Genomic DNA, 15527 nt, shown 5'->3' with positions numbered 1-15527 from the left:
TTTTCAGACAAATAATCTTCCTATTTAAACTCGAGTTGTCTGTGACTATTTCAAACAATTAATCTTTATATTTCCCTTGAGTTTTCCATGACTTTTCAAACTAATAATCTTTCTATTTCCCTTGAGTTTTATGTGACTTTTTAAACAAATAATCTTAATCTTTTCACTCGAGTCTTCTTTGACTGTTCATGTCAAAAGAGTAAACAAGTGCAAGTCCGGGGTGGACCACAGGAGAGATAATCACTTAAGAGTTCTGGACTTGCTTTAAGAGGTCGCTCTTAAACTGTTTATCTAAACTGAATACCTATAGAACCCGATTTCTTTTATGAATATAAAGCAATGCTTCCTAAGAAACAACGTTCCATGAGTATTTCGCCAATTTCTCGACGAAGTATCGTTAAGTCTGACAGGCGTTACAATTAACATACGAAAGGAAATGAAATTGAAAATCATTAAACGCACGCTGCTCACCTGTTAGACGAACGTATGGAAATTAAAACCGCGTTCGGACACTGACTTTGGATTCCGTTTCGCTTGTTAGATGTGACTAACCCCTATCACGAACGTAAGTATCTACCAGACCAATATTCGATTGAATCTTGGTAAGAAGAAGTCGATATGCATATGAAGCCGAAATGTATTGGACCTGAAAAAAACTTATCATCCAATTAGTACTGTCGAGTTCAACCGAGAGGTTTCGGTGAGTTTAAGCGCCGTGTCACACAAGTGGCTATGAAAAGGCGGCACCACTTCGTATGTGAATAGTTTCACGAGGGTGTGACAACACCACCATCACCTTCCTAAGCAGTATATCTATCGCCTCTGGCCGGTGATTGCGTGTGTGCGTGAGTTAGGTATCTATCAATTTCATATCAACACACGAGGAATTTTAAACGCAGCACTGCGTACTATATACATAACATATGTGAATTATATTTTTTCCACTATAATTTAACGGAAAGATAACATTCATAAGGAGTGACAAATTACGAAGAAGAATATCGGGAAGAAAATGTCTCACAAGCGTAAGCTTTACTGAATAGTGAACACCAAGGGTTTCAAGACAGCGGTTCCTAAATAGGGGTAAATTACCCCAAAGGGGGTAATTTCGCATTTGATGGGGGTAATGACAGTTTTCATTTTGACAGGTGCTGTCAAATATTTCGTAGCAAAGTGGATTTTTGGGACTCAAAATTGAAAACTGGCAGAATAGCTGCATTTCCTAAGTTAGGAGAGTTATTGGAAGATACAGATTCTATACACTTGAGTGATATGGAGAGTATAATGAGTGCGCATTTATTTAAATAGCCTGCGTTTGAGGATGGAAGAATATTTTCCTGAAATTAACCCACTCAACTATGCTTGGATTCAGAATCCATTCACATGTAACACTGAACATCTGCCAGATGAACCAAATGGACTCGCAGAAGAAATACTTGAAATAAAAGCAAACAACATCACACAAATGGAATTTAACTCCACGAAATTATCTTCATTTTGGATTAGCCGTAACAAAGAGTTCCCTCTGGCAAGTTTAGAAGCAGTTAGAATGCTTTTACCATTTGGTTCAACTTACTTTTCAGTTCTTTTGACAACTGAAGCAAAGAGAGAAATAGATTGAACTCAGAAAATGACATCAGGTGTGTCCTTACAAAACTGTCTCCTCGCATTACTGAAATTACCTCAAACCGAAGGTGTCATTTTTCACACAATGAATATTTTTTTTAAGTCTTTATGTATATATATCTATAATATTATATATATATATAGTATATATATATATATATATATATATATATCCACTTATTTTCAACTGAAGGTGTGATTATTTACATGAAATTATTTTATTTATTTCCAACAGAAGTATTTATTGATTTATTTGTCATTTTTCACCCTGATGGACATTATTTCAATTATATATTCTCTCCATTTATTTTTCAACCTTCTTATATGAATGCATTTTTTTTCAACAGAAGTAATAGTACTTCTTGATATATTTGTTTCAATAATTGTATATAAAGGAACGTTCAACCTACTAAAAGAGTTTATTTAACATTAAGCATGTACAATATAATAGATATGGTGTGGGGGTAACGAGCTTGCTGCTAGCCAGGATTTTGGAAAAAGTGGAGTAATGACCAAAAGTAATTGGGAACCGCTGTTTTACGACTTGTATCCACCTGCGCGGCTTCTCTATAGTACGACCCCGTTGGGGATTACCGTAAAAAAAACATGAACAAAAGACTGTAAATATCATAAAGATAATGACACCCCACCCAAGAAATATCAGTCCTATACTCGGTTTTTTTCCATCTGTCCATCCGCCTGTGGTGTTTGCGTATGGTAACACTGCGTCCGGGCTTTAGATAGTTACATTCAGCTTACATTCAACAACAATAATAATATCCTATTTCGAACCTTAACGGTGTAATTCGCATACAGTAATTATTAAAAACACTTTTCAGTTGCAAATGTACCCAGATATCCTTTTATTTACCTAAAACTTACACATAGCGTAACTATTTAAAGCCCGGGACGCAGTTACCATGCGAAAACACCACAGAGTATAGATAACAACAGCCAAAACCCTTACTGGCCACTATCTACTATCTATGAAAAATTCGATATACACACGACATAGGCGGGAAATACTACTGTGGTCAGGATGCTGAAAAATAGACCTACTATGCGAGAAAAAAAAGTCATGACTATAAAAGTATATATCAGAGACATTGTAATTAGAAAGTTTATAGGAAACTCTATCATCCCGTTGTGTTATCAAGTTCATTTGAACGGAATAGTACTGAAAAGTACATTTTGGTGAAAGGACCTTCAGTCATACATTATTTACGAAGTGAATGAAAGCTCTAAACCTGATACATTTTGAAATAAACTTAAAATTAATAACGAAAGCTCTGAACCTATAATTTTTGCGATTAATCATACAAATTTATTAAAAGGATCACAATTCAATCATTTATCTCATCGTTAAATAAAATATACGAAGACATTAGGCATCACAGTACAAAGTCACTAAAAAGAGATAAGGAATTCTAATAATTTGTGTACGCTTTCTTATTGAACATTGAATTGAATATAGATTTTTAGGCCCAAGGCCAAGCACTGGGACCAGTGGGGTCATTCAGAGCTGAAACGGAAACTGAGAATAAAAAGTTTGAAAGGTGTAACAGCAGGAAAACCTCAAAGCAGTTGCACTATGAATCAACTGTTAAGAGAGGGTGGCAAGTAAGATGGAAGAAAGAGAATATAAAAGGAGGTGCAGTAAAAGAAACGAAAGGCGGTTGCAGCTAGGGGCCGATGAAGAGACGCTGCAGAGAATGTTAAATAATGCCTACAGTGCACTGCATGAGGTGCGCTGATGACGCTACCCCGCTATGGAGGACGATTTCTTAATGATTTTAAGCGTATATGTACCTTGTTAGCTTCTAACAACTTCCGGTGATCTTATGTTAGACTTTAATTACCACAAATTTATGAAAATTAACTTTCTCCTTAATTACCCTGACTGGTCACTTGGGTGTCGGAATTTGTTAGTCGTCTCACCACCAAAAAAAGGTATCCCTCAGGAGAGTGGAACGTACATCCTGCCTATATGAACTCTCTCTAGAGAGACTCAGGAGAGTTTCCAGCCCTGTGATTGGCTTATCAACAGCCAACCAGGAGCGTCGTAAGGGACAGGTGGCCTAGACATCAAATGCACGGTTGATGTGAATCTACTACTATAGTATCTCCCAAGAACTGTCGACTCAGATTGCGATTTAGGACTCAACCCAGAGATCTGAGGAAGATGCTAAACAAACAATAGCATCAACTAGAAAAGTACTACGTTTAAATGGGAGAATTAACCAACTAATGGGGAAGTAAACTAAACAAATATGAGTAAAATTTTTCCACTTATTTTTCTCTAATAATGAACTAGTGCAATTTTAGAGGCAGTAAAGACCTCTACTATTCTTCATTACAAAAAAGAATGTGTTCGTATGTGTGTGTTTTTTGCTGATGCGTACTGTTCAGTTATATAACAAGGTATGATCCGACCTCCAGCCTACTCAGGCCGCGCGACGCTGAAATCTATGGTCAAATAGAACGTTGTTTCACCAACGAAAATTAAAATTAATATGCTACACTTCATTAGAAATAATTATTCTTCATTGTTTAACATGCACATCATTTATTTTTTACATTTTCGTTCTAATAGATAAATCATAAATATCCTGTGCTAAAATTCTCGTATCTTTATCTCAATGCAAAACACCTTTTTCAGACCTTTTTAGCCTCCTCCATAGACCTTTCCTACCACCCCAACAAGAGCATTAACAGCAAGAACACAGATACTTCAGATTAATAGTTTGACTCGTGTTTCCACAGGACCTTCAGGAGAAATGTTACAGAATTACCGTCACCAGCTACACTCTTTCCTTTTAACTCAAGGTCCACTCATTCGTCTGTGCCTACGGTTGACCGTCTTGCTGGTTTTCACTGTATTCTGCCTTTCCAAAATATATTCATTTTCTGGTAAGAGCACAAAGCTGTACTATATTCTTGAATTATATTCGTTAGTCGAAGTTTTGGTCACTAAATTATTTTATGTTAGGAAAGAGTTTTCTAGTTTAATATAACTGTATATTCCGTTTACAAATCAGCCTTTATAATCTTTCCCACCGCTATCCCTACATTAAGGGGTTGGTTGCCTTATGCGCCTTCTCCTCCACTGCCCTCTATCAAAGGCATCACCTTTATGGCAAATGACAAGTGGTATGGAACTCAATCTGCCTTTGTTTTCTTAAATAACGTACAATAATTCTTCCCAGTTCTTTCCATTAGAATTCTATTTTAATGTAATTCAATTTCTAGACCACAGATGTCAGTTTATAAGTAATACCTTAGGGGAAAAATGTGAATTCATTTGTTCATTTAGCATTTATATTTAACCAACTGTGATATTTATTTGATACCCATAATGTTATTTCACTTCCGATGCTCCTTGGATGGAGACATCCTAATCCTTGTAACTCCTTGTAACTATTTATACCTTATCATGGTGGGATATTTCAAACAAAAGTGATAACTTAAGAATGAAGTAATAGTACTTACATCAAGAAATTCAGGGAAATACAAACTTATAGAGACGACACTATGTATTGTATTTGTTGCATTGTTTTCCAAAGGAGTTTCACTGCCTTCAAACATTCTTTAAATTCCCCGACAACAAAAAGAGAGAGTGGCAGACTGCTAGAAATTACGATCGCTAACTGCTGGACATTTCTTTCAAGACAGTGTCAAAGATCACCTTTGGAATCCATTCCGAGCGAAGAAGACCCAGAACGGGGAGTCACAGCACAGAGATGTTGCCCATAACTTACCCCCTCGGGAAGACGACGATGAGATCCTGAATGAAGATCCTAGGTACCCAAGAACGCGGGACTGGCTGTGAGTAAGAGTGAAAGATCAACAATAAGGAAAATGGGATACAGTAAACCCCCATATTTGCGTTCCCGCTATCCCACGGACTCACGTATTCGTGGGGTTCTCTATGGAACTTATACATATCTTGGGTTGTCCGTATAATAAGGTTCCCAAGGAGCTGCAGTCGTGAGGAACGCTGTTACGCAGGATCCGGCGACACTGGCGTGTAGCTTGGTTCCCCTCTCCCAGCCCCCGCCCCGGCGAGCTGTCTGCGACGCTCAGCCTTGGCTTGGCAGCCAATAGAGATGGAGCTCCCACTCGCTTCTCCCGCCAGGTGCAAATTACGCTCTGTGATTCGTTTTTTGTGTGCAAAAACACTGCACTGGTGGACGTTCATTGCCAACTGTGTGAAGTCTACGGAGAAAAGTGTATGAGCGTACAACATGTGTGCAAATGGTGCAGGGAATTCAAAGAAGGATGTACAGACGTCCATAACGCATTTCAGAACCAGAGAGGAGCTGAAAGAAGAGGTTTTAAGCTACCTTCGCGGAGCAGTGGGAGAGTTCTACGATTCAAGCATAAAGAAGATGGTACACCGTGTGCAAAAATGCATTGATCTCAACAGCGATTATGTCGAAAAATAGGAAAAAGTCTAAGCTTTACAAAAATGTATTATTCAATGCCAATAATCATGTTTTTCATTGTGAAAAATCTTTGGGAACCTTCATTTACGGACAACCCTCGTACATACGTATAGGCATTATTCGCTGGAAAATCGCTGATAAATATTCACAAATTACTGTATTTTCATGAACTTTTTGTGATAAAACTACTAAAATACTCAAGCATAAGCATTTTTTAGAGGGGTTTTAAATATTTGCAGATCTGAGCTATTCACGGGGGTCCGGTGCGCATTCCCCGCTAATATGGGGGGGGGGGTTCACTGTATTCTTTTTGGATGCATGCAAACACCACATTACAATTCTGCTAGTAATAATAAAACTATTAAGCAAAACTATAGCTATAGGCACCAACTTATACAATTTTCGAGAATACGTATGTACTACTTCCATCAGCGCTATTTTAAGGGAGATGTTTTCTGCTCCCAAATCTTTCTTCAGTGGTCATTTTTACTATGCTCGCTCTTCTGAACTGCAGATCTTCCCTAGACAGTGACCAGAGGGTTTTTACCCGGTATGTCTCCACCTCTGCGGTGTGTTTAGTACAAACCTGTTGGGAATGACCATAAAAACATAAACAAAGGACTGTAAATATAAAGAAGATAATCACCCCCAAAAACCACTCGGGGTCACTATCTAAGAAAGATCCTGAACTGCAGACAGAACAATCCATCATATCTGCATTTCTATTCCAGGTACGACCACATCTATTATTCTTTTTACGACGGCAACCGAGTGTACACCAACCAAGAATACACCGGAGGAACGGTCTCTCGCAACACTCATCACGATGAACAACTCATGCTCTCACAGGTCAGGTGTCAAAATCTATTCTACTGTAATTATCCTGGCAAGGGACCTACCTTGATAACCACTTTGTCCCAATTCTAACTAGCTGTTACCATTTACATTCTATCAAATGATTTAATAAAGAATTGACCCACGCAAAATATGAGTACTACATGTACTTATCCTTTCAGTTGACAATAGGTCTAGCTTTGAGGAGGAAATCTTCTCCTACCGACTAACATCCCTCTAGGCATTAGAGACACATGCTCTCTTTTTGAATGGAATAATCATGGTATGAGTGATAGTTTTATCTTCTCTTTCCGTAGGTTCGAGAAAGAGCCTACAAATTCTTTAGCACCAAGTCCCCAGGAAAATACTCGAAGGAAAACTGCAACTCCATAAGGTAAGAAGACCTCGTGCGGTACATTGGTTACCAAATTAGTGTTTCTTTGAAACCTTTTCAATTACTGTAGTAGCATGTGTTAAACCAAACAGAGTCTCTTGAAACCTTGGGGTCACTAAATAAAGATCCACTACTTCTTCTTCTTGAAGGTATCGCACAATTCCGACTGTTGGAATCGAAGCAGACGTCACTTGTAATGACACAGCTTCTATGTCAGTGGACAGGCTGAGTATCATCTTACCACTGAGACCACCCAAGGTCACCTATCATCATGCAGTCCCTCCTACGACGACAATCAACATTATTATGCCTCTAAGAGGCAGACAGGACAGCCTACAGGTTGGTCATAGTATTAAGAAAAGAATGCTGAGTGAGAAAGAGAGAGATGCATTTCTTTAGCTCATCTGCGTCTTGAAGTCTCTGCTTTACATACCTGGGTCTACCATTATCTATCTCTATATAGTACTGCCAAGTTTTCTATTTGCTACAGCCCCCATTTGTTAAAGAGTAATAATCTTGTTAAAAGAATAAGAGTTTCAAATACCATAACAATTTTTACCACCTAAAGAAAATGTTTCTGTCTCCTGAGTGTTACAAATTTAACATCATATTCATAAGAATGCCCAATTGCAATTCTGTCTATGAAAACTCACTTCATTTATAGTTTTAAAACATGAAACCTCATACATTTTGAATATTCAAACCACTTTTACTGATATAAAGTAGTTGCTTTAAAAAAAAAAATGTAACATTCATAGAAACGTTCTTCCCGGGTTCTTCGGCAGCTCTTCATGACGAATCTTGTCCAGGTCTTGCTTGACAGTCATATCAGAGTGGGACTCACCCTCGTCTACTTTGCTGACGGGAATGAAGAGAGTATACGAAAAATCCTCAAGGATTCAGAAGCAGGGATTACTAGACTAAAGACACAATTAATCCTTTTGGAAAGTACGGAATTTTCCCGGGGCAAGGGCCTACAGGAGGGCGTGGAACGGACCGAATTCTCAGGGGAAATCCTCTTCTTCTGTGACGTGGATGTTCTCTTCACGAGCGCTTTTCTAACCAGATGTATCTCGACTCCTGTTAGGGGTCATCAGGTAAGTACTTGTGATGCCATAGCTGTCCCATGTGCCAATATATAACCAGGGCAATTATCATGACAGTGATGTATCATGATTAGTATACAATATACAATTTGAAAACTAAACAAAACGACTGAATTAAATGAAAAGTTACGAGCTCTGATGGAAAATGATGTGTCCATACAACAGTAAAACATCTCATGAACATATCTGCAGTTTATCGCATGCACATCACAAACAGGTTGAAAACAAGTTAATTAACGAATGTAAGTGGAGAAAGAACCTTTTGCAAATACCTTGCCTTTTAAGCACTAGAAAATGTGTTTCCATCCACCTTGAAACGAAGATGCAGATTGAAATCTCATTTGAATATAAATACTCTAAAATACAGTATAGGCATTCATTTTTGAAAGTACATGAGTTTATCTTTTCTACATTAAACTGCTCTCACTGTCTCTATGCAGGTGTTCATCCCTATGGTGTTCTCACAGTACAACCCGGAGTTTGTGTATCCACTGCACAAACATCGGATTCCTCCTCCACTGAAACAAATGGAGGTGAAAGATGATCACGGATACTGGAGAGTCTGGGGACATGGTAAAACTATTTCCCATTTCCATTTGGTGTTGAGAATTTGCAAGCTTATAATTCATACTTCATAGATTTGTGTTAAAAATAAAGTTCATCCATCAAAGAAACAGGATTCAAGGTCCTCTTGTACCTGCATAAAAACAAAGGCACGTTAAAGAAGGGTTGTTAAAAATTTGACTTAGATACCATGTTGTCCAGGAGAAATAGTATTGAAATCTCCTATACTGATATCTCTTTCTTCTACTTCTTCCAAAAGGAATGGTGTGTGTCTATAAAGAGGACTTCCTCAAAATAGGAGGTTTTGACAAAGACCGCACCGGTTGGGGAGGAGAGGACCTCGCTTTCGTCAGGAGAACCATCAATGCTGGAGATTATAAAATCGTAAGGTAGGTGATGTTTTTATTCCTGTTCGTTCGAAACTTAGATTCCTAATGTTGTTAACAACTTATTTTTCTGGGGTTCAAATATGTCATCTACCCCAAATAGCAATTTTATTAAGTAACTCCACTTGGGTAACTCCATAAAGCTGAAGAAATCCTGTGAGGTCTCCAGTATTACTTTCTTGCCCAGTGCGAAGCTCCATATTGCTATGAAACTAATGGCTGCAAATAACTTAGGTGGTTCATTTTTTGTATCAGTTCTTGTTGGGTCAAATAAAAATGGAGCATTTTTCCACAAGATCCTTGGAACCTGGCCTTTTCCACCGGTACCACAAGAAAGAATGTGATGTCGCTGGTAAATACTACTCATGCTTGAAGGTTAGTATTGCATTCGAAAATCAAACGTAAAACAATGTAAGCAGAGGATAGTTATTACTGCCATTTATTTAGAATTATCATTGTTACTATAAGTAACTAGTATTGGATTTTATTTAGCACATTTTTTCAGAGGTGTTCTGAGAATTCACACAAACACAACTCGCTAACTTGATTAATGTCTAACGTCCAGGGGATCTTGAGCACACAGCTCTATTACGCATAAGAAACTTACTTTTGGACACTTAATCAAAGTGAAAAATATTGAGAGACAAAGAGAGAGAAATGGTTCATAGCCGATCATTCGTTTTTATTGCAGATGAAAGCATCGAACGAGGCCTCAAAACAAGCCTTTGGATTTTGGTACTTCCGGCAACAAGAAGGCCTCTCAGTGTATGGCGCCTTGGCCGAGGGTAACCAACCCCACTACCACGACGAAGTCGAGATAGACCCGAGGGAAACGAAAGCAGAAGCTTTGTACATCCCAGATAGCATAGAGGTGGTATCCCAATACCGATCTCTGTGGGATGGCCTATGCTTGCTTGTTTTACTGTCCGTCATTGGACTGGATATGTTCCTCATGGTACAGAACTTGCAACTCTCAAGACAAATGGGGTTGGCAAAGGATGTCTAGTAATTGTCAGTGAAAAGTTTGCCTAGGCGACAAGTGCTGTCTGTATATAGCTAATCAACAAAGAACATGTAAATGAAAGGTTGGTTTCATTCCTCATTAATTACCACACACCACAATATCTTCACTGTTAATTGGTATTAGTACTTCCTCATCCAAGACTGCCCTTAACAGTTCCCGTATCCATTCTTCCCAGTCTATACTAAGTACCTTCAACATTTCAATTTGCATCTCAGATGGGCCTGATGCTTTGCCATTCTTCATGTCAATCATAGCCTTCCTTCCTTCAGTATATTGTATCAAGATCATTATGACTCCCTACCAGTAAGTTCTGATGTAGGCTATGTACTTTATTCACAAAAGTGCTCAATGAATTGTTATTAGAATAACTTGAAAATGAATAAAACGGACAGGACTGACCACTAACAGTCAGTCGAATTTTGGAGTTAAATTGTGTACATATTTGAGATTGTATGTTCATTTTAATGGAAAATTATAAACAAACGTTCGTATGGCATTGGATAACCCTCTATCGCCAGTTTTCTCAAATTTATATATGGAGTTCTTAAAAAAGTAAAAAACATATTTCTGAGACTATTTATCCTACACTGTGATTGCTGTATGCAAATGATACATTGGCTAATATACCTAAAGACATATATGTGTAAATAACCTTTTGAAAACAATTGAATGAACAAGTATGTATGTCTTTTTTTAACAAGTATGTCTTTTTTACAGCTCCCCAATTCCTTCATTAAAATACTTTATATCAAGTTTTTATTTGGTATAAAATCCTCAAGATGTTGTTTTCATTGTTGCCTTATGTAGTTTTACAGCTTAGTCGTGGCATGTGCTAAAATCTACAGTTGAATAGTTCATCGTTTCACCAACAAAAATTAAAATAAATACACTATATTTTAACTCAATACAAAACACCTTTTTCAGAACTTTTTAGGCTTTTCCTTATGGCTTTCCTACCGCCCCCCCACCCCCCACACACAACAAGAACAACAACAACAAAGTAATTTGTAGGCTTACTCCCCAAGTAACAAAGAAAAAAAAAGAATTCACTCCAAACTCTGTCCACCAAAATTTCCTTTAATGTTTTAAAACAAAACCAAAAATTTCCAATAGTATTGGTACACATAGTTAATATATAATAAAATATATCAATAAACATTTCAAGTATGTAATATGTTAAACACAATCCTAACAGACCTGTGAATAATGATTAAAGATGAAGATAAGATGATTGAGAAATTTTTTCAGATAATTAATACTGTCACCCACAGTTGATAAACATTGATAAACATGAAATTAAAAATATCCTAAGAAACTTGTGAATAATCACTAATGATAATGATATTGGTGATTAAGGCTTAAAAATAATTAATAACAATGAAACAGCGGGAAAAAAGATGGATAATGGCAAATTATTTTACTCACCAAAAATTTGAGTTCTTGTCCTGTAGATTATTTCTGGAGAGTAGTCAGTTACATAAATCCATAGACATGCAGGAGTCACCAACAATATTGAAAAGATGAGGCCACAATTTGCATTTGCTGCGCGCGGAGCTGACAGATTTAAATCCACGACGACACAAGCTGTACTAATCACCTAGGCTATTAATAATTTGCCTTGAATATCACATTACTATAATTGCCACATCTCCCATTGTGGAAAAACACTTGTTTTTGTATAGTTGGTTGGGGATCAATCATTTTACCAAACTTCTGGAAGGGCAAGCCAAGGTTTTTCGCATTTTAGCAGCATTAGTGGCCTAGCTAATAATTCTTTTTCTTCATTTTAATGGTTGTAATTGGGTGTTCGGGGTCATCATTAGAAGGTTCCACAGGCTGAAAACCACCACTGCTGCCAGGGGCACTGGCACTGGCTTCAAAATTGAAGCAGCTGGCACATAGGTATGCCCAAACAAATGGGACTTTATCACTATCAAGCGTTAGGTATGCACTCTCTGGTCATCTGGTGTTGTCACTGTCAATATCATCGTAATTATATTTTCTCCTCCATTCCACGCTAGGATAGCTAGCTACCAACCAACCTTCCATTCACCCACATCACTGGTTTCCTGTATCCACACCTATCATACCATTGTATCGCTCAGTAACAAGGCCATCACCAAGTTCTATGACCAGGAAAAGCTCATAATCATCATGTAACCTATCACCATATTCTGAACACGAAGAAATCATTCAAAATATATTAGATTTATCTCCACCATGGAAGCCATACTAGCTAGGTACTACCTAGGTACTACACATGAAGTTAAAATCAATTTAAGAAAATTGGAAGGAATGTCCTAAACAGAAATAAAGGACAAAGTCAGAATCTGGGACATAGTGAGGTGGAAAGAAGACTTGGAAAATAAAGTGACTGTGAATATATATAAAATGTGGAAAAGAGAAATAAAAGATGAAGAAATTTATAATTCTACTGGTTCAATACTTCTCTTCAAAGCCAGAACCAACTCTCTTAATTTAATATAGCAAAAAGGCACCAGAATGAGAACACCTGTTGTCCTTTTTGCCATAATACAGTAGAAGACATATTTCATTTCCTCTTATATTGTTGTACTTATAGAGAAGAACGTGTTAAAGCAATAGGGCTACAGCAACCCTATGAAGAGAAGGAAAGTGACATAGTTGGAAAATTTCTATTTACAGGTAACAACGAAATAACAAAAAAAGAGAGAAAAAAGGAAAGAGCTCAACAAATAAAAAAACTCAAGATTAAGAGGCGCCGTTGCAAAGGCATTGCCTCGACCCATAACTAACTAACTAACTAACTAACTGGCCTCTTATCTTAGCTATTTTGTTTTTATCACACTACCTGGGGACATCAGACCACATAGCACGCTTCCAGAGCATCTACATTGTTTCAACGCATTAGGTATGTCGTAATATGATCACTTTAAAATTAATAATACCGACAATAAAAGCGATAATTACATTAAAATCACGTATGTTACTAGCTAAACGTCAATTGGTTGGACGCCCCGCCAGGGCAACAATATTAGTCTCGATGATTTGTAATCTTTATAACGACCCTCCATAGAAACTGTACGTAGAGTGGCTGTCTGGCTGCATGACGTATAACGTAATTATCTATGACAATAAGTTTCTTTTTATTTTTCCAAGAAAGAATTACACAAACATACTGGGCGATAAATGCTTTACCTCTTTCTTTCTTTCTTTCTTTAACTCTTCAACTGTAGAACCTTATGGATGTAGAGTCAATTCAGACTATAAACTCATGTTGGTTCCAAAGGAAAACCAGACTGCAGAGAAAGACAATTCATAGGAAAAAGGGATAAATAAATATATATGTGTGATGAAATAGAAAATAAGACCGATACACCTGAAATTCAGGAGAAGTTAGAAGAGAAAAGGAATTAATTTCTTCCACTTAACATTTGGAGGACAGAAGATTCTGCAACTGCACCAGGCAAACTATTCCACGTATTAGTTGTAACTAAAGTAAAACGCCTAGCAAACTGATTAGTATGAAACCAGTTGCTAAGAAAACGGCACACTGTTTGCAGCAGCAGCCGGACTAGTATTGCCAGCAAAAAACTGTTGGGTTAAGCATAGTAGTAATAGTGCAGAGGATGATGGTCGTTTTAGTACATTTCATGCAACAAACATGAAAAACTCACTTTACATCAATGCCACAAGTCACCGTCAACAGTTGGAAAAATAAACTTGACTAGTGACACAGATCTCCCCAAGAATTTCAGATCATTGAACAGTACTCCAAACGTGGAAGAAGAAGAAAACTGTTAAAACACTTAGATATCATAACTTCATCACGTAACATTCGAAAAGATTTCCACGAGATGCCGACTGTTCAAGAAGCAGAGAAAGCAATATTACGTATTTTCCTCTTAAAAGTCAATGACTTATCAAAAGTTACACTTAAAATACGTTCTAGAATACGTTTCTAGATCTCAATTCAAGGATCCTGCAATCACAGCCCTAAGGCGCAGAGAAGGAAGAGCAGCCAGAACAGCATCATTGATGTATAAAATCAATTTGTTGTCCAGACTTTTCTTCATGTCACTAGTATAGCTCATTAATTGTAATGGTCTACGAAATCTACCCTGAGGAACACCTGAAATTATATTGTAAGGCCTATAGACAAAAGTATATGAGATTTTCTGGTCTAAGTATTCGAAGTTTATCTTAATATATTCAAAACTTGTACCCGAGCTTACTTCGTTATTCTAGAATTAGAAAGTCGGTTAAGAACAAAAAGACCAAGTACCCATCCCCCCTCCACTATCTACCCACTCTTTGACTCTTACTTTAAAAGAAAGTACAAGAAGAAGAGTAATTTCGGCTGTCTTATTGGTGTCAAGTCAGTCAGACATGTCTGAGCAACCTCCTAACATGTCAAACTATTTCTCATTAATCTCCTCGTTTGTTCTTTGCTGCTGTATTGTCCACTGACTGATTATTCACAAAACAGCATTACAAGAAGTTAATATTTATACTCATGATCAATATTTGATACTGTTCTCCTTACTTCCGCATCCAATGCTTTGCAGTTTCTGTTTCACCCTAGGGTTGGGTATCTTGACTTTTCTGCTTCTTGCAGTTTATAAGCTTTACTTCCTTCTAGCTGCATCCTTTTGTTTCATAATTGCCAACACAGCTACCTAAGACTCTGTCATAATTTTAAACAGTTATTCCTTCCCCAGATGTCCATGTCTCTGACAGCAAACAATAGGATAGCACATGATGCGTGTTATGTTCATCGTAACAGCTATATCACAATTTTAGATTGACGTGAGCAGTTCCTCCTAGAGCAGATTTATTCTCAACTACTAAACTTATCTTCTTTACATCGGAGAATGACTATAGAATTACAGTGTTGTCAAGTAATGCAACAGTTACACCATCCTCATCACCATAAAGTTGACAAATCATTATTATTAGCTTCAGTTTCAATCTTTTTTGTTTCGGTACCTTCTACCATGTTAGGCTGCGTGTCTTGGTCGCTGCATTCTCTCTGCTGCCTGCATCAGCAAAATTGACGACAACATTACCATTAACTTTCTTTCAATTCTGTCTTTTCGAAATTATCATTCTTTAAGTCAAAGACTCGAGGAAAATTCACCTTGTCATTTTATTTGTTTCTTTCCGCAT

General features: G+C 37.3%; 1 protein-coding gene across 1 annotated transcript; it reads left to right on the top strand.

Annotated features, from left to right (window-relative positions):
* Window positions 1-189: 189 nt before the first annotated feature.
* Window positions 190-11300, top strand: LOC135210266 (chondroitin sulfate N-acetylgalactosaminyltransferase 1-like). The gene is made up of 11 exons (XM_064243134.1): window positions 190-854; window positions 4390-4536; window positions 5295-5451; window positions 6803-6920; window positions 7223-7299; window positions 7449-7638; window positions 8085-8396; window positions 8846-8978; window positions 9229-9358; window positions 9652-9730; window positions 10047-11300. Exons 2-11 carry the CDS (start codon window positions 4404-4406, stop codon window positions 10359-10361), a joined length of 1644 nt encoding a protein of 547 aa, XP_064099204.1. The 5' UTR covers window positions 190-854; window positions 4390-4403; the 3' UTR covers window positions 10362-11300.
* The last annotated feature ends 4227 nt before the right edge of the window (window positions 11301-15527 follow it).

The sequence above is a fragment of the Macrobrachium nipponense genome, chromosome 39 (genome assembly GCF_015104395.2).
Source record: "Macrobrachium nipponense isolate FS-2020 chromosome 39, ASM1510439v2, whole genome shotgun sequence".
NCBI classification, from domain to species: Eukaryota; Metazoa; Arthropoda; class Malacostraca; order Decapoda; family Palaemonidae; genus Macrobrachium; species Macrobrachium nipponense.
This window is presented reverse-complemented; position numbering and strand designations above follow the sequence as displayed.